Source organism: Halichoerus grypus, chromosome 12, assembly GCF_964656455.1.
Source record: "Halichoerus grypus chromosome 12, mHalGry1.hap1.1, whole genome shotgun sequence".
Taxonomy (NCBI): domain Eukaryota; kingdom Metazoa; phylum Chordata; class Mammalia; order Carnivora; family Phocidae; genus Halichoerus; species Halichoerus grypus.
In genome coordinates, this window is record NC_135723.1 from 100,807,280 (window position 1) to 100,827,424 (window position 20,145).

At 41.9% G+C, this 20,145-nt stretch overlaps 1 protein-coding gene and 1 long non-coding RNA gene across 8 annotated transcripts in view; one reads left to right on the top strand and one right to left on the bottom strand.

The window, feature by feature from the left end:
• The window catches only part of LOC118542169 (uncharacterized), a 46,446-nt gene extending 36,191 nt beyond the window's left edge, over positions 1 to 10,255 (top strand). The window contains exons 2-3 of the long non-coding RNA XR_004920453.2: positions 4,710 to 4,846; positions 10,019 to 10,255. This is a non-coding gene — a long non-coding RNA (uncharacterized LOC118542169). The remainder of the gene's footprint in view (positions 1 to 4,709; positions 4,847 to 10,018) is intronic.
• The window catches only part of PRKAG2 (protein kinase AMP-activated non-catalytic subunit gamma 2), a 256,267-nt gene that overhangs the window by 3,957 nt on the left and 232,165 nt on the right, over positions 1 to 20,145 (bottom strand). For all 7 annotated transcript variants that reach the window (XM_078059764.1, XM_078059765.1, XM_078059763.1 and 4 more), the window contains 7 exons: positions 12,456 to 12,501; positions 10,798 to 10,852; positions 9,682 to 9,808; positions 6,592 to 6,757; positions 6,205 to 6,242; positions 4,908 to 5,054; positions 1,582 to 1,675 (listed from right to left, as the gene is read on the bottom strand). In XM_078059764.1, the coding sequence (XP_077915890.1) occupies positions 1,582 to 1,675; positions 4,908 to 5,054; positions 6,205 to 6,242; positions 6,592 to 6,757; positions 9,682 to 9,808; positions 10,798 to 10,852; positions 12,456 to 12,501 (673 nt within the window). The remainder of the gene's footprint in view (positions 1 to 1,581; positions 1,676 to 4,907; positions 5,055 to 6,204; positions 6,243 to 6,591; positions 6,758 to 9,681; positions 9,809 to 10,797; positions 10,853 to 12,455; positions 12,502 to 20,145) is intronic.

A 20,145-nucleotide genomic window follows, 5' to 3' on the forward strand; every position in this document is an offset into this window, starting at 1 on the left:
GACACTAGGCATAAAGACGATAAAGAACTTGACTTGTTTGCTCTTGAGTTTGTAATGCACGAAGAATCTTGGCCACAGGACAGAGGAGGGCTGAAATTCACGCTGACGCTGTTGGGCACATGTGTGTGTTGGCCCAGGCCTGCTGCCCGGGGAAAGGGGTGCCTTTTTCTGAAGGTGCGAAGCTACGTGCCTGCAAGGAGGGGTCTGCTCTTGAGGAGGCCTTTTCCCACTGCGCGTGAGGGAGCTGTGGAAGTTGTAGGTTAGCGTCATCGCACTCCCTGGACTGGTCTTGCTCCTCTGCTCAATGTCACGTGTGTGAGGTTGAATACAGCAATGTGTGTTCATGGTCAGTTCTGTGTGCGGCATTCCACAGAACGAACGTCACGCAATCTGCTGCTTTTGCTAGGTGTCTGGGTTATTTCCAGTTTTGGGTTATTACAAATAATGCTGTCAACAGTCTCATATTCATTTAGTCATTTTATCACTATTTCATGATTATGAAGATTATCGTGAGTTTCAGGTTCCCTAAGAGCTGAAATTGAAAATGACTGTCCGAGGCCCCAGCTCTAGAGTTTCTGATTCTGTGGACGGCCCCCAGGTGTTGCTGCTCTCACATCGTGGAAGGGCTGTTTCTCACTGGTGCCACGGATTCCTTTCAGATGAGCATCTTTAGGTTATAAACCAACTGAAACCTAGTCTTGGCTAGTTTGGTTTCTGAACTTAAGAAAAATCAATACTCTAGTATATGCATACTTCAAACTCTCAGAAGTGACTTAGTCTGCGGTCTTGGCCTGTCTTGGCACAGCTTAGTCCGGCCCCAGGCTGGACTGTTTGTACTTAATGGGGGTGGGAAGGGGAGAAGCAGGGAGGAGAAAGAGGGCTGGTGGTTATCAGACCCTTCAGCCCACCCCTCACTGTTAAACATGGCACACAGGACACACCAACCCCTCTTTTTTTGGAGCCCCCTCCCCCATCTCCCTGCATGCTCCCTGACTGCGGCGTGAACGCTTGCTCAGAGTTGATCTGGCAGAAAACGAGATTAGCCACCAGTGCTGTTTGCTAGTTGATGTAATTTCTAAAACGCTATTAATGGAAAAAAGTTTGTGTTTAGGTCTTCTGTTTCATAGACTCAAAACACAAGTTTTTTTTTTTTTTTTTTAAGGGTAGATAATGGTTTCAATAGTTAGAACCCAATGCATTTCCCACCTATGTTTTCCAGGAAATAGTCCTAAAAATAAATAGTTAGAACCCAATGCATTTCCCACCTATGTTTTCCAGGAAATAGTCCTAAAAATAAAGCAAAACTGAAGAGATCTTAGCTTTTTAATGGAAAAGGTTATGAATTTGGCAATGAATCCTCAATTATTCAGGCACTGTGGTCGTGGATAGGATGCTAAGAATACTTTCTATAAACTTTTCTCTCTCACCCAACTAGAACAGTAAAACTACAAAGAAAAACCACACAGAACGTGCACGTGGTTTCCAGAGGCGTGGGTGCTGGAGCAGCAGCTGCTGGAGGCACCTGCCCCGCTCCCCGCTCGGCCTGTGTGTAAGGGAAGGGCCGGCAGGCGGCACGCATACCTGCGGGCGTGAGTATCAGTGCTTGCAGGATGTCCGACAGGGAGATAATACCCACGATGCTATCTGCTTCGTTCACGACCACCAGCCGATGCACCTGCAAACGAGACAAGAAGCTCCCCTGTCAGTTTACAGAGGGTTCTACCTACAATGGGTATTAGCAAATACGTCTTTCATATACTATACAAGGAATACATCCCACATGTAAGAGACAGAAACCGTGTCCAGAACCATGAAAGTCTTAGGCTCTAAAGTTAAAATGCAATGCTGACTTTAACTACTTGTAGGAAAAATTTCCCAGCTATGTCCCGCTATTCTCAGATTTTAGAATATTGACATATGAATGATACAACCCAAAACATGAACTACGATGTAGTCATAATACTCTCTTAAGCATAAGTTTTTACATTTTTAAAGTAGTATTTCGGTTTCTAGTAACTATCCACTACTGATTTACACGGAAAGACATCCAAGTGAGCGCTGGAACAGAACAGGTCACACAGTTCATTGTTTTATAGTCTTTTCTCCACGAAGTTCATACATTAATATGTTCATATGGTTCAGAGGATAAATGAGCTATAATAAAGTGAAATAGAGTATATTCACATCTCATGTTCTACTCAGGTCTTTTATAAGCGAATGGCCAGAGGTATTACTCTAACAAAGCATCCTTAACACAGGAAAGGAGTGAGCAGGCATCAAGCTTCTCTGAGCATCTCTGACTTCCAAGCTTTAGCACTTAGGCCTGAGGCAGCCACACACCTGCTGGTTACCCTGGAGATGATCCTCTTCTCCCTATGCAACAGTTACCCCCCCACACACACACACTGTGGGGGGCACAGGAAGGAGATGGAAAGGGAAGGAAATTCTGTTTTTAGATTTGTCTCTGATACTGTGTTGGGGATGCTTTTCACATCTTAGCTTGCTTTGGGTTTAAAAAAAAATGACTTTGTTCTTTCTCATGACATGACTTTTGAAAGTTTTTCTAGGGGAGTCTGGCTGGCTCAGTCAGAAAAGCATGCAACCCTTGATCTCCGGGTCCTGAGTTTGAGCCCCACATTGGGTGTAGAGATTACTTAAACTTGAAAAATTTCTCTAAAAAAACTGTAGGGTCTTCAATAATTCTGCAATACAATTATTTATAAATTAAAATAACAGCTTATATCTAGGATCAGAGAATGCTTTATAGTCTATGAGACACATTTTGTTAACGATCAATAATGCTAATTAAATAACTCTCTTTTGAACTACTGAAGGTCAAGGGGTGGCCATCTCACCCAGAGAATTAATTCTACCAGGCAGAAATGACCACCAAAAACATTTTCTTGTCATTTGCTGCTGAGTCTAAACTAGTGAATATTCCTGGGTATCAAAAAGCTGGTGTGGTATTTATGTCATATAAATAAATCATTGCTGATACTGTATGCCCTTTCTCCAACAACTGTATTTAAGGTAAAATTGGCCTTGGTCCCCCAGTAAGGAGTCATTGGGTGAAAGAAATTTTTTTTTTTAATTTTTTTTTTAAAGATTTTATTTATTTGAGAGTGAGAGACAGAGATAGCGAGTGAGAACACTGAGTGGGGAGGAGAGGGAGAAGCAGGCTTCCCGCTGAGCAGGGAGCCCAATGTGGGGCTCGATCCCAGGACCCTGAGATCATGTCCTGAGTCGAAGGCAGACGCTTAACCAACTGAGCCACGCAGGCGCCCCAAGAAATTAATTTAATGGGGGAAAAAGTCAAGATGCATAATGAGAAAAGTATTGAATTACATCTTTATTTTCCTCAATGACCCATTTCCTATTACAAAGAAATACCTGCTTGCTTGCCAGATGAACTGAAAGGACAAGCCAATTACCTTTTTTCTTTTACCTGAGGGATATATGCTCCAAAAAGAGAGCTCAGAATGGAGGAGCCCTGCACTCCCCGTGTTCTCTGCATTAGCCAGAACCCCGCCACCCGGGAACAGCCAGTTAGTACTGTGCTGTGGGTCCTTCTAGCCTCTCTTCTGCACATATATGCATATAAATGAATAAAATCATACTATATACAGTAATTGGCTTTTTCTCTTAGCAATACATTGCTAATGCTTTTTTTTTTCATATCAACCAAATACTCTTCTAGAACATTTTTCACTGTTATGAGGGACTCTATCATATGGACGTCCATTGTCCTTATAAATAGGATCATTACCTATGATCTTCAAAAGGCACGTAATTCTAAGGACCTTATTAAAAGTTAAGATGTATTCCTAAGTCAATGAAAACTCTTTGGAAAACAAGACTGATGGATATTAAATTCAAGTTGAAAAAGTTAAGAGTTCACACTGAGATGCTAGTGAAATAGGTTTCAAAAGCCACAGTAGTGGTAATGGGAGCTGGGGACTCCCCTCAGGTGAGCACAGGGCAAAGTGGAAGTCTTCAGTACCCAATGATGAAAACAGAGCTGTGTTTCTATCTGACGGCTCCAGCAAGGGAGGCCGTCTTCTGATGTGACCCCTACTTCATATGTAAGGTTAAGAACACCTGTTAGCCTAAAAAATTATCAGGGACTTTTCTTCTTGGACTGCATTCTCATATTTACAGTAAAAAGTACCAGAGCAGACATAGCATTATGAATGGATTCTGCCTACTCAGGGATTGTTCCAGAAAGAACACTGCTGCATCCTTCAGTCCTAGAGAGGGATAAATGGGAGAACATTCCTATCCCTGGCGAATAAGAAAGGAAAGAAATGATTTGGGGAGTGGGTATACTGAATTAGATGCGTTATCCAGTGATCTCGCTCATCTTTTATTTTAGTACACCCAAAAATCCTACACGCAGTGAAGTATGAGGGCACATGAGTGCTGAGGGTCAGGAATTGACATTATTAGACTGTCTACTATTATCCAAATCAGGCAAGAGAGAAAATTAACTTAAAAAGATCAAAAGATAATTTTGATTTATCCTTCACTTTGTTAAAACTATACAATCACACATTTTTAACTTCAAATTCATAAATGCCCTAATGGAACTCAAAGCTCTTGGGATATTTGTTTTCTTAATTATGTATTTTTTAAACCATGGAAGTCTCTTACCAGTTTGATTCAACTATGATTATCAGGACTTATCAATTCAATTCAATAAACATTTCCAGATCACCTACGCATCAGGCAACACGCGAGGTTCTGGAGAGGGAAAGCGCGATATCCGACGGAACCTGCCTCTGCTTCCCTGGCCGTTCCTGCGATTCACGATCCCCCCCCCCCCCCCCCGTGGCACCCCGGCCACTGCGTACTTGGGGCAGCGCGGCTGGGGCAGGGGTGGGGAGGGAGGAGTGGCCCCGCTGCCTCACCTCAGCCCGCACTATTCTGTCCACGATGGTCTCCAGGATTTCCAGCTTACTGCATTTCACGACACCCTCGAAATACTGAGAGCGGTGCTGAAGGGCCTGGGTCACTGTGATATCTAGGTTATTGTAGGTTTTTTCAGCAGCAAGGTTCTGTAATAAAGTAACAATGAATTATATCCTTTCATTTCAATTCACATTCATAACCAAAATTAGTAAGTTTCAAGTGACCTGATTTTTAAAAACATTCATGTTCATCACCGTGCCAGGTTATCACATGCCGTTAGCAGTATTTCATCATCAATAATAACTAAAGCTTACGAGGTATACCTTCGTCGTGGAGCACCCTTGTGACATAGCGTCGGCATGTCCTACAGAAGAATCCCCCCATTCTTACCCTGTGAGGCTCTAGAGCCCGCGTGAATAAAGTCTTTGGAGAGATGGACTAACATTTGTAAGGGGTGAGAAGCACCCCAGGGTGCCCTGGCCTGGGGAGCCAGGTTTCCGCTGGGAAGGCGCTGAGGGAGCCCCGGGATCGAGCAGCTGTGGAGGAAGAGCAGGCCAGACAGGGCCCACAGACCCACGGGGCTTTAGCCTTAGACGGTCCTACTCAACCAAATTCCAATCAACCTGTTTTTGGATGTCTGTTATCGTTAAGCAGAATAAATGAAACAAAAGGGTTTGAGACAGCTGGTTGCAAAGAAGTATTTAACACTGCGATCAACATTAGGGCCAAAAATGATGAGCACATTTGGGGCTACTAGAGTTTCAGTTCACTTCCTTAGAAATACCATAAAACCCTAAGGAAGCACATTTAAAATGGGGAAAAGAAAGCAGCCAGAGGAAAGATGTAGCACTACCGCTAATAGATTTATACTGGGGATTAAAAAATAGGACCTTCAATCATTCTCCTGAATGCTTTTTGCTGTCTTCTTTAGAACGGTTGTTCCCATCAGCAAACAATGGGATCCTTAGCAAGGGATCCACAAATTCATGTGCGCACAGCACTTGCCTGCTGGCAGAATGAATAATGTCTTGTGCATGGCAACAGGACCATTTAAAGTATTTACACATGCTATAGTGCTGGATAAACTATCCATATACTGAAAAGACAACTATAAAATACTAACATATTTTTTTACTGCTAAGCCAGTGAACATTAAGTACAATGACTATGGGCAGTCTACGGAATCCTCTGATCCACACATCCACAAAAGCTATTAAATTAGGGAAAACCGCAAACAGATAAGTATGTTTTAAATGCATTCTAGATGACAGGTGTGACAAAATTAAAAATACTTACAATTACATCAAATTTGGAATAAATATCTACAACTTTTCCTAAAAATGAAAACAGAGGTTAGAAAAATGTCCTAGGAACAAAAAATAACATTTAAAATCTATCTTAACCAGATACATACTAGCAATTAAGTATTGCTAAGTAACAAACTTGTCTAACTTTAAATGAACATGAAATCACATGTTAATGGAAGATGTGAAAATAAGCCAGTTAGAATTCTCATTAACCCGAGGGCTCCTTTGTGCTGACTTGATCTGCCTTATCTAAATTTTCATCCCCAACTCCTGCCCGCCACCCACCGGATCTGATCCATTGACTATTTAACAGTAAATTTGCCCCCAGGGGACAAAGTGTGGTCTCCGAGGCCCTGGTGTGATCAAACCCACAGACCTGACTCATCCACCACAGGCAAGGCCGACACTCGTCTCTCTACAAAGACGTTCAAGGCTTTGATGATGGGAGTGTCCGGGTGGATGAAGGCGATGTTGTGGTAGGTCCCAATTCCAAGGGCATCCAGGTTCTGCTTCATGAAGGCAGGCTTTGGCATATCAGACATCTAAACAGGAAGATAAACACAAATGCTCTAGAGCCCAAACAGACCTTTTTAATGTTCACATGTCCACACTTGGACGAAAAACTTACGTATAACAAATTAAAGTTCGTGTTCTCTACCAATCTACCTGGCTGTCTGAATTAACATGGAAATGTTACGTATAAGAATTGTAGTTTTTGTTCAAACTGGTTTCTATTCTAAGCTTATATTTAACTACTCAGTAAAATACCGCACAACACACAGATTGTAAGGTTCCCTTTCCCTTCACTCACTGAAAACGTGGATGGAAGAGGAAACAAGAGGTCTCTTTGGAAATTAAGACCCATAGCCACCCAAGAATCCTTTATTCTTAGTTATTTATGTTAAATTCCTGGTCCTGCCGTCAGCATTATTTACGAAGAACCCACACATTTCCAAACCCAGAGCGTTTGATGGTAATGGTCTGAGTTGCGGCTAAGCTAGTCCTCACCCCATCCCACCCTACATCCTGAACTCTCCTCTGGAGGACTCTAACTTGTGATTACTAGGAGCAAAGAACAAGCCAACTGAACAGAATTAAAAGAACCTTTAAAAGTTCACTTTTCTTTTCATGGGCTGTTTTAGAGGAGGAGGGAGAAGTCAGAAGAGAGAAGTCTAGGGTCACGTTTGACTAAAACAAAATAAGGTCTATGGTTTCAAAAATCCACCTTGTATAAAGGGTATAGTTGATTCCGTCCTCCTGGTGTACCTTATAATTATCAGGAAAAGATGAACAATTAGAAGAAACAAAATGTTCAAGTCAAAGAGTTCATCAATATTCAAATCATGAGAATCCTAGAAATTTAGAGAAAAAAAGAAAGACCTATTAGGTCATCTAGCCCATCCTGACGCAGGTTAACCCCTGTTCCATATTGTACGCCTAGGCTGTCACATGTCTCCACGGGTAAGGCCACTTTTCTCAGAAAATGATCTCAATTTAGTAAAAACCAGGATCTGAAATTTATTTAAAATTCTGTATTTTAATCTGAAAACCTCTCGCTGCACAGTCTACGAGAGTGATTTAATTACCATATTGGCCCAAATGTAAGGCGGCAGTGGCTGAAGCAACCTCCTCTACTCTTCACGGAAGAGACAACACCAAGGCCTGTCTCCAGCTGATACTCCTCGTCCGCAGGGCGCAGCCTCGAAAACGGGCTGGACTCGACCTCGTCACACCTGGGAGACCTGGGGCGGGTTTAACCCTCTGAGCCAGGCACCTCCGAGCTGAGGGGCAGCAGGGGGAGGGAGGCCACGAGAGGCCGCGGGGCAGAAACCACTCTGCCATGTGCCCGCGGTGACCTGCGAAGTCGTTCCACCTCGCAGTTTCACCACCTATAAAATGGGATTAATCAATATACCTACCTGAGAGGGCAGAGGCGAGGATTAGCCGTGTCTTGTGAAGTGCTTAGGACAGTAGCTGCCCCGTCATCAATGCATAAGAGTATGTAGCTCTGACGATTAACATTATTTTACAATGCTTACTCTCTGAGGGGCTGAAAGCCTGTGGGCCCTGAATACATGGCCCCAGCCTGGGTCCCGTCCAGCCTGGACGCCGAGGTGGTGGCCCGAGCAGCGCACAGGCCTGCGCACGACAGAGGTGATGTCTGTCCAGCCATCTCCACACGTCCCTAACTTTCCCCGACACGGTCTCTCCACTAAACTGTGTGCTTTTCAATAAACTTCCTACCGTCTTTCTTAGCATTTATTTAACCACGGAGAGTGTTAGTTTTACCTGTAAACTACTAAAATATAGGACTGGCTTGATGGACAAGGGATTCCTCCCACTTACTAAAACCCCTGTGGTTCTGCCTGCAAAACGGAGGCAGAGCCCCGGGAGGAGGAACCTTGGCTCCTTTCCATCACCCCAGAATGCGAGTTTATTTCCGTAACTGAAGCTGTGTGGAAGGAAATGGGAAAGCTAATGTGATGTAGATTTTTAATGTCTATTAAGTTCTTTCGAAAAATGATTTCACGGGGCAGCTGGGTGGCTCAGTAGGTTAAGCATCTGACCTGTGATTTCGGCTCAGGTCATGATCTCAGGGGTGTGAGATGGAGCCCTGCGTTGGGCTCTGCACTCAGTGTGGCGCCTGCTTAGGATTCTCTCTCTCCTTCTCCCTCTGTCCTCCTTTCTCTCTAAAATAAATAATCTTAAAAAAAAAAATGACTTCATGTGATCTCTTCTGAAGCAGGAATGAGGCCTCCTACTGGTCACAGCTGACCAACTACTTCTAACCTCAAACTCAGTGCATGTAATCCAAAGGAAAAAAATTAAAGCCCTCTTGTAAAAACTCTGGTCCTTCTGAGCCTCTTTTAATACTGACCAAAGAGATCAATATTATGGATGATTATGAAGACATCTCATTCCAAATACAGTTGAAAAAACCTACAGATAACACAGCCCGAATTTGGACCAACATGGTACTCTCTTGCCAAAATTTTATTCGCTTTGTGTTTTTCTATCACAGCAATTTATAATAAGATAATCCTGGGGACAGTATTTTTTGAATGTTTCCAAAACCATGATACCAATAAAGCATCATAAGGCAGTTTGCTATAAATACTGGCTCAATTTATCTTACACAGCACTTTCTTAGACTGACTTGCAAATTGCTTTACTGCCCTCATATTTTAGGTGATAAAATATTCTAATTTAAATAGAGAATTCCAAGTGTTTTTATTATTTTGATACTTGCACTGAAAGGCGATTGCTTTTTAATTGGAATCAACTTGAAGAATGTACAATTTAAATAGAAGTAAGTTGAGAAATGGCAGCTGAGAAACGGAGACCTCCTAACAATCCCAATTCCAAAATTAATGTCTCCTACTGAGGTGATAGGAGCCAACTTACTTGAAGTAAATTAGTTAAAGTAGATGCAACTACGTCTTTAGAAACACTAAAAACTACTTACAAAAAGCTGGAGGAACTTGAGGATTCTTTTGTGGGTAAGTATATAAAGTGCATTCCCACTGATAGGGTCAATAACTGGCAATCTGTGGATTTTATTTTTGATCAACGAGTATACAGCGTCGAAGAGGCTGCGGGAAAAGCCATCAAAGTTGTTAGGAGGCTTTAAAGAGAGATGTAAAACGCTCTGGACCACCCCTGCTTTAGAAGCATTTTCAGTGTTTTTACATCATAGCTTGTAATAAAAGGTTGACTTGACTTAAAACCGTGTTTTGGAAAAGTTTTAAACTGGCTATCTCAGCAAATGTTTTGATTTTTTGGTCTGTGTTAATGGCAGATAGAAGAGCCAGCTCCAGATCACTAGGAGAGAAGTTTCTAGCAGTGCGTTTAACGCTGCTGTTCGAGGGACGGCAGCGGCGAGCCCCTGGGACCGCGAACGGACACCAGCAGCGTCGGGAGCTGTGGACCGCGCCCCGCACTGGGGCTGACCGCGTGCGGCCCACTCCTGGACCGCCAACCAGGAGACCGGTGCGTTTACCTGGTTGTTTGGAAATAAACTAATAAAAATCAGTATTCCACTTTTTCTCATTCATGCTTAGAGTTTGAAGAACATTTTCATACAATGTGGAAATGTATCAGAGCTGTCCCAGAAGGCCTGGATCACAATGTATGTGCTAGAGCGCTACTGAGGGGCGGCGCGTTCTTCTGACCGCCTCTGGACCAATGTCCAACGGAGACTGCCCTTCAACATCGGGGCACATTAGAGCCCCTGGGGGGGGGGGGGGCTGCTGTAATGCACATTCCTGGGCACTACTCTCCAGAGGCCACCGAGCAGGTCGGACGTGGAGCCCAGGCATGGGCAGAATTAACAAGCTCCCCAGAGGGTTTGTGCGGCAGGTGATCAGGATTTTAAAACTGTTTAGTATGACCATCTTCCCAGCCTATTATCAATCCTTTGAGCAAACAATGGCTGAGTCTATGGTCTCTAAATTTATTAAGTTTAATATTTGAAATAAAGGAGGCTGTCCCCTATCTAGATTAAAAAAAAATCTATCAATCATGGAAACAAAACGAGAATCTGAATGAATGTTTTTAAAGGAGAAAAACTTTACATGTTTACCTTGCGTCTGGAGATATATTCACTAAAGGCTTAAATGTTTCTTGTAAATAAAGCTCTGTTTTTATAGAAAGAAAATATACAATTAGTAACACATTTGCTGTTTGCAATTACATAAATTTCTCTTCAGTTTACAGATAACAATTAGAAGGATTAAAAACCGAAATCAAATAAATCTACTTTACCTAACACTACTGTATAAATTATAGTTAGGACTATTTAAACAACTTATAAACTGTTTTCAGGATGTTGCCATTGTGGAAAAATTAAATATTTGAAAACAGTATCACAATAGATGTTTTAAGGAGAAGAAAAGTCAAGCAATTGGATGTAAAAAGCAGTACCAGCAGAGGTCACTAGAATGCTACCAAATTACTATCACCCTCCAGACATGAAGCGCTCATGAAATCCTTTAAAACTAATTTTCGTAGGTTTTAACAAACTTTGTTCTTTAAGCATTCTTAAGTTTTATTTTACCAAACTAATGCTCAAAATCTGTATCTTGGGGATCTTTGTAGTCTATAGAAATTATCTTTCTAAAGATCCACTGTAACTAATTGCCTTGCTGAGGTTTCTCTACAGAAAGCATTCAAGAATATCTTGACATTACCATTATTACTACCAAATACCATGTAATATCAAATTGTAAATATACTTAAATCTTGGTCTTACATTACTTATATAGAATTTGATAAGAAGTATCTCTCTTGGTGTTAAGTTATATATTCATAATAGGCAGTGCTAAGATACAGATTTCATGTTGACTGAGTTTGTTTGGTTTGACTTGATAAAGCCATTAGAAATCAACTGTATCATTCGATGAAACTTATAGGTCAAAAGGAATTAAAAGAGCCCCTAGCCCTTTAGAGAATTCTAATGGACGTTCAGATTTCACAGCTGCCACTCACAAAGGTTGCTTATCATTCCAAGCAGATTTTCCATTTTTAATTAACGTTTTTCTGTCTACAGGTCCCTCCGTTTCTGTCCAGGTTTTTCTGAGACCCCTACACAAGCCCTCCCCCAACGTCCATCAGACTGCCTTCCTCAGTGACTCCCACCCTGTCCAATCCACCCCCCCGCCCCACCGATCCAGCACGATGGGTCTAAGAACAATCACACAGTCGTAGAATGAGAATTTAAAAAGTAGCTCCATTTCAGAAAAGATCCTGTGATTTTAAAGGGTTATTTTTTCATGTGATTTATCCAAATCTTCCAGTTTAAAGTTCATTTGTTCTGTTTCTCCATAATTTGTAAAGAAATAATTATTAAATTTAAGAACAGATCCTTGCTTTTGTTAGTTGTAGGAGGCATTCCCCTGCTGCATTTTCTATATAGAGACATGTCTGTGGGCAAGGACAGCCACACTCAGAAGTGAGTGGTGACTCCGCTGGGGGCAGCGGCTGGGGCCCAGGCGAGCTCATTCGTCCTTATGTCCCAGCCTTAGTATACAGACTCGCTGTAGGTTCTCCATAAATGTCCATTCAACAGAATGGATCGTATTTATAATAGTATGGTACACTACCGAGATTAAAATAGAAATGTTTTAATCATGTAGTTTATTAAGCAGAGAGAGAAGGATCCGTGAAGTTAAAACATATTTTACACATTAAGAACATTTTTTTCCTGATATTAAAAGATTTTTAACGCCCAATTGTGCTTACCCCTCCATGTTTCAATCTTATGTTCCTCTAATTCATAAATCTGTACCTGCAAATGAGAAAAATTCTTATTTACAAATGTTAACATATACTACATAAGAAAAATTACTTCATAACTACTGCAGAGTCCCATAATTCAGCAGGTGGAAACAAGATAATTCAGAAATACTGGAAATATAAAATGCTCTACATTTCTTTGAAGATAAATGTTTTCTAAATTTAAAACATAATTCAGGCGACTGGCTGGCTCAGTCAGTGGTGCGTGCGACTCTTTTGCTCAGGGTTTTGAGTTTGCACCCCACGCTGGGTGTAGAGTTACCTTAAAAATAAAAATCTTAAAAAAAATAAACTAGTTATAATATTTTTGTTATTTTAATATGAAAATTTCTGATACACTTAAATTTTAAAACATAAATGGACATATATACCCATTCCTTCTTTTTAAAGATACAGAAAATTTTTAGCAACTCTAGTTTAAAGGACAAATGGTTAAATTGTGCTAAGGAGAGATAGAGGAGAATTTACAACCAACACCAGAAATACAATTATAAGAGGACATTATGAGCAATTATATGCCAACAAATTAGGCAATCTGGAAGAAATGGATACATTCCTAGAAACATATAAACTACCAAAACTGAAACAGGAAGAAATAGAAAACCTGAACAGACCCATAACCAGCAAAGAAATTGAAGCAGTAATAAAAAACCTCCCAACAAACAAGAGTCCGGGGCCAGATGGCGTCCCAGGGGAATTCTACCAAACATTTAAAGGAGAATTAACACCTATTCTTCTGAAACGGTTTCAAAAAATAGAAGTGGAAGGAAAACTTCCAAACTCATTCTATGAGGTCAGCATTACCTTGATCTCAAAACCAAAGACCCCAGTAAAAAGGAGAATTACAGACCAATATCCCTGATTGAACACGGATGCAAAAATTCTTACCAAAATACTAGCCCATAGGATCCAACAGTACATTAAAAGCATTATTCACCACAGCCAAGTGGGATTTATCCCTGGGCTGCAAGGGTGGTTCAATATCCGCAAATCAATCAACATGATACACCACATTAATGAAAGAAAGGACAAGAACCATATGATCCTCTCAATAGATGCAGAAAAAGCATTTGACAAAGTACAGCATCCTTTCTTGATCAAAACTCTTCAGAGTATAGGGATAGAGGGTACATACCTCAATATCATAAAAGCCATATACGAAAAACCCACAGCGAATATCATTCTCAATGGGGAAAAATGGAGAGCTTTCCCCCTAAGGTCAGGAACATGATGGGGATGTCTACCCTCACCACGGCTGTTCAACATAGTACTGGAAGTCCTCGCCTCAGCAATCAGACAACAAAAAGAACCAAAAGGCATCTAAATTGGCAAAGAAGAAGCCAAACTTTCACTCTTCTGAGACGACATGATCCTCTATGTAGAAAACCCAAAAGGCTCCACCAAGAAACTGCTAGCACTGATAGGGGAATTCAGCAAAGTCACAGGATATAAAATCAATGCACAGAAGTCAGTGGCATTTCTATACACTAACAATGAAGCAGAAGAAACAGAAATCAAGGAATTGATCCCATTTACAATTGCTCCAAAAACCATTAAGATACCTAGGAAAACCTAACCAAAGAGGTAAAGGATCTGTACTCTGAAAACTACAGAACACTCATGAAAGAAACTGAGGAAGACACAAAGATATGGAAAAATATTCCATGCTCATGGACTGGAAGAACAGGTATTGTTAAAATGTCTATGCTACCCCAAAGCAATCTATACATCCAATGCAATACCTATCAAAATACCATGAGTATTTTTCACAGAGCTGGAACAAACAATCCTAAAATTTGTATGGAACCAGAAAAGACCCCGAATAGCTAAAGGAATGTTGAAAAATAAAACCAAAACTGGAGGCATCACAATTCCGGACTTCAAGCTCTATTACAAAGCTGTCATCATCAAGACATTATGGTACTGGCACAAAAACATAGATCAATGGAACAGAATAGAGCCCCGAAGTGGACCCTCAACTCTATGGTCAACTAATCTTCGACAAAGCAGGAAAGAATGTCCAATGGAAAAAAGACAGTCTCTTCAACAAATGGTGTTGGGAAAATTGGACAGCCACATGCAGAAGAATGAAACTGGACCATTTCCTTACACCACACACAAAAATAGACTCAAAATGGATGAAAGACCTCAATGTGAGACAGGAATCCATCAAAATCCTAGAGGAGAACACAGGCAGCAACCTCTTTGATCTCAGCTGCAGCAACTTCTTGCTAGACACATCTCTAAAGGCAAGGGAAGCAAGGGTAGAAATGAACTACTGGGACTTCATCAAGATAAAGAGCTTTTGCACAGCAAAGGAAACAGTCAACAAAACTAAAAGGCAACCCACAGAATGGGAGAAGATATTTGCAAATGACATATCAGATAAAGGGCTAGTATCCAAAATCTATAAAGAACTTATCAAGCTCAACACCCAAAGAACAAATAATCCAATCAAGAAATGGACAGAAGACATGAACAGACATTTCTCCAGAGAAGACATACAAATGGCCAACAGACACATGAAAAAGTGCTCAACATCACTCATCATCAGGGAAATACAAATCAAAACCACAAAGAGATACCACCTCACACTGGTCAGAATGGCTAAAATTAACAAGACAAGAAATGACAGATGTTGGCGAGGATGTGGAGAAAGGGGAACCCTCCTACACTGTTGGTGGGAATGAAAGCTGGTGCAGCCACTCTGGAAAACAGTATGGAGGTTCCCCCAAAACTTAAAAATAGTTATCCTATGACCCAGCAATTGCACTACTGGGTATTTACCCCAAAGACACAGATGTAGTGAAAAGAAGGGCCATATGCACCCCAATGTTCATAGCAGCAATGTCCGCAATAGCCAAACTATGGAAAGAGCCCAGATGTCCACTGACAGATGAATGGGTAAAGAAGATGTGGTGTGTGCGTGTGTGGGTATATATATGTGTGTATGTATATATATATATATATTCCTCAGCCATCAAAAAAATAATGAAATCTTGCCATTTACAATGACGTGGATGGAACTAGAGGGTATTATGCTAAGCGAGATAAGTCAGAGAAAGACAAATACCATATGATTTCACTCTTATGTGGAATTTAAGAAACAAAACAGATGAACCTAGGGGAATGGAAGGAAAAATAAGATAAAGACAGGGAGGCAAACCATAAGTGACTCTTAAATATATGTAACAAACAGGCTTGCTGGAGTGGAGGTGGGTGGGGAGGTGGGGTAACTGGGTGATGGGCATTAAGGAGGGCACATGATGTGATGAGCACCGGTTGCTATACGCAACTTATGAAATACTGAATTCTACCCCTGAAACTAGTAATACAATATATGTTAACTAAATTGAATTTAAATAAAGAATAAAAAAAATTTCCATTTTGTGGAAAACCAGCCATAGAAAATTTTACAAAGACCCTACAAAATCTTTCAAGTGGGAGCTCCCAATCTCACTGAAAATTCAATAGGGGTAAGGTTTGAAAGTAAGACTGGAGATCACCCAAGGAAGAATTAGCACATGTACGATCAACGACACTAAAACCGGAAAGATGAACACAGGGTCAGAGACCTGTGGGACGGCCTGATACACAAGCAACTGAAGTCCCAGGGGAGAAAGAATGAGACAGAGAAAAATATCTGAAGAAACAGCAGTCAAAAACTTCCCAAATTAGGTGAAGAGCGAACCTAGAAGATCATGGAAACGCAGCATACCTGGAGCAGGATACACACAAGGAAAACCAGATGCAGGCGCGTGGCCGCTAGCGCTGAAACCGAAGGAAAGAGACAGTCTTGAACCAGAAGTGGACTATCCAGAGGACAGAAAGATAAACCTTTCTATTGACTTCTGATCCTAAGCACTGGGAGGCCAAAGGACAATGAAATGACATCTTCAAAGTGTTAAAATGTTAGCTCAGTTTCTATAAAACAGCAAAGTGTTCTCCAGGCACGAGGATGACATCAGGACATTGTCAGATGAACAAGAACCAAGATGGTTGGTCACAAGAGAACTGGACGGCGTGGCCCAGACGGGAGCTCCTCGGACCGCGGGCGCCGGGGGTGGGGTGGGGGTGGGGGGCGGTGCACACACCACAGGCAGCGGTGAAAGACGGCACCTCAGCATAAAAACTATGAATGCTTTTTCTTTCTACTCTTCATTTTGTTTAAAACAAAAATAAGGGCAGATTAAATGGAACTACATTTTAGGTAAAAAGCTCAGTATTAACTCCAAATAGATTGTGTGAAGTGAAAGTGGACTCTGAAATTCATACCGCAACCAGAACAGTACAGCGCGGAGAGGTATGGGAAATACCAGTGGAGCTCTGCCAGCCACGATGGAGGGGACAGGGCTACACTAGTCTCCGGCTGCAGACAACTAGAAAATGGGGGAAAATATGTACAACAGCAGTTCTCAGACATTGGGCAATCAGCAGGGCAGGACTGCCACGCCCGGGAGAAGGCACGCAAACAAACCGAGCCCACGATCACCACATCTCTCTCGAGACTGTGACCCAGTTGGGGCATGACACTCCCGCTGAGTTAGAGAGACAGAAATCAAAGTCTGGGCAGATGGAGCCAAGTGGAATTTGTGGGCAGAAAACCAGACAGGAGGAGCTGTCCAGAACAAGAGAAGGCGGCGCTGAGATCTCCTTGCGTTTTTGACTGAATACTAAGCAGGTGTGCCCGGGGTGAAAGGACAGGAGGCCAGGCCAAGACTCACAATGGAAGACATTGCGTCTTGACCAGGCAGAATGGAAAGTCCTCGCTAAACCACCAAGGAATTCCACGGAGATCCCAGAAGTAACAGAACTGAACCAAAGATTAACACTCTAACAAAGCTTAAAAACTGGCCCCCCAATATAAGCATTTGAAAAGATGCTCATCATCATTAGCCATCGGGGAAATGCAAATCAGACCCACAATGGAATAGCACCTCACACCTGTCAGAACAGCTAGTATCAGAAAGACAAGAAATAGTGTTGGCGAAGATGTGGAGCAAAGGGGACCCTCGTGCACTGTTGTGAGAATGAAAGTTGGTGCAGCTGCTGTGGAAAACAGTATGGACTTTCCTCAAAAAATTAAAAACAGGGGCGCCTGGGTGGCTCAGTTGGTTAAGCGTCTTCCTTTGGCTCGGGTCATGATCTCAGGGTCCTAGGCTGCAGCATGATTTACAATAGCCAAGATAAGGAAGCAACCCAAGTGTCCACTGATAGATGAATGAACAAATGCACACACATACACACACACAGGAATATTAGTCATAAAAAAGAATGGAATCTTGCCATTTAAATGCGGCAATGTGGATGGACCTAGAGGGAATTATGCTAAGTGAAGTAAGTCAAACAGAGAAAGACAAATACTAAAGGATTTCACCTAATGTAGAATCTAAAAAACAAACAAGTAACAGAAATACACTCATAGATACAGAGAACAAACTGATGGTCGCCAGAGGAGAATGGGGTGAAGGGACAAGAGAAACAGGTGAAGAGGACCAAGAGGTACAGACTTCTAGTTATAAAATAAGTAAGTCATAGGGGTGTCTGGGTGGCTCAGTCATTAAGCGTCTGCCTTCAGCTCAGGTCATGATCCCAGGGTCCTGGGATCGAGTCCCACATGGGGGGATGGAGTCCCACATTGGGCTCCCTGCTCAGCAGGAAGCCTGCTTCTCCCTCTCCCACTCCCCCTGCTTGTGTTCCTGCTCTCGCTGTCTCTCTCTCTGTCAAATAAATAAAATCTTTAAAAATAAAATAAATAAGTCACGGGGATATAAATAAAACTGTAATTAACTTTGTATGGTGACAGATGGTAACTAGACCTATTATGCTAATCAGTTTGTAAGGTATAAAAATATTGAATCACTATGTTGTACGCATGAAACTAATATAATATTGTATGTCAATTATAACTTAATAAAAAAAGAATTTGGACTGTATATTTAGACAACTGCTTTTATAGAAATTTTGATTTAATTAGCTACTGCTGATTTTTTTATTTTATTATTTTAAGACTTATTTATTTTAGAGAGAGCGTGTTTGCAAGGGTGGGGAGGGGCAGAGGGAGAGAGGGTCTCAAGCAGACTCCCCACTGAGCGCAGAGCCCCACGTGGGCTGAATCCCACAACCCTGAGATCATGAGCTGAAACCAAGAGTCAGACACTTAACTGAGCCACCCAGGTGCCCCTTGCTGAGATTTTTAATAGGGGTTTAGCTGCATTTTATCAAAATATACCCAGTTATTGGGGCGCCTGGGTGGCTCAGTCGTTAAGCGTCTGCCTTTGGCTCAGGTCATGATCCCAGGGTCCTGCGATCGAGCCCCGCATTGGGCTCCCTGCTCCACGGGAAGCCTGCTTCTCCTTCTCCCACTCCCCCTGCTTGTGTTCCCTCTCTCGCTGTGTCTCTGTCAAATAAATAAATAAAAATCTTTAAAAAATATATATCCAGTTAATAATCATATTTGTGTTGATTTTGCTAGTTCAAAAGCAGACATACGATCATTATAAAGAAAACCAATATTCACCTGCATTGGTAGTATTTAAGAAATCAGATACCTCATGCAAAATAAATATGGGATACATACAAAGTCTTTGGTAAAACTTAATTCTAAGAGTATCTTTTTTTTTTTTTTAAGATTTTATTTATTTATTTGACAGAGAGATAGAGAGCACAAGTAGGTAGAGAGGCAGGCAGAGGGAGAGGGAGAAGCAGGCTCCCCGCTGAACAGGGAGCCCGATGTGGGACTCGATCCCAGGACCCTAGGATCACGACCTGAGCCGAAGGCAGCCGCTTAACCGACTGAGCCACCCAGGCGCCCCTAAGAGTATCTTTTTTTAAAATAGATTTTATTTATTTATTTGAGAGAGAGTGAGAGAGAGCACCAGCAGGGGGGAGGGGGAGAGGGAGAAGCAGACTCCTCACTGAGCAGGGAGCCCGATATGGGACTTGATCCCAGAATTCTGGGATCATGACCTGAGCCCATGGCAGATGCTTAACCGACTGAGCCACCCAGGTGCCCCCTAAGAGTATCTCTTATGTTTTTACTTTCTCATTTTATACAGGAATTTAATTATTGGGCAATATTAACCATTACATGTAAAAAGAATAGTAATTAGATTGTCTTTTACTTTTCAGATACCCCAAATAGTAATAAAGAAAAAAAATTATACAATTCAGTCCTTGCCCACCCTTGCAAAAAACAAAAAACAAAAACAACCCCCCCCACAAAGCAAGCAACCCCCCAACGAACAAAAACCAAAAAAGCTGGTAGAATCACAAAAATCATAGTGTTAGATAAAAGGCCTTATGTGGTTCTCAAACTATGCTTTTTTTTTTTTTTAAAGATTTTATTTATTTATTTGACAGAGAGACACAGCGAGAGAGGGAACACAAGCAGGGGGAGTGGGAGAGGGAGAAGCAGGCTTCCCGCTGAGCAGGGAGCCTGATGTGGGACTCGATCCCAGGACCCTGAGATCATGACCTGAGCCGAAGGCAGACGCTTAACAACTGAGCCACCCAGGTGTCCCTCAAACTATGCTCTTATAAAACAGTTGGACCAGGGACCAGGGACCAGGGAGTTCTCCCACTAAAGTAAGCCAGCAGCAGTCTTTTTGTAACTGGCAGAAAAATATCAAAACTG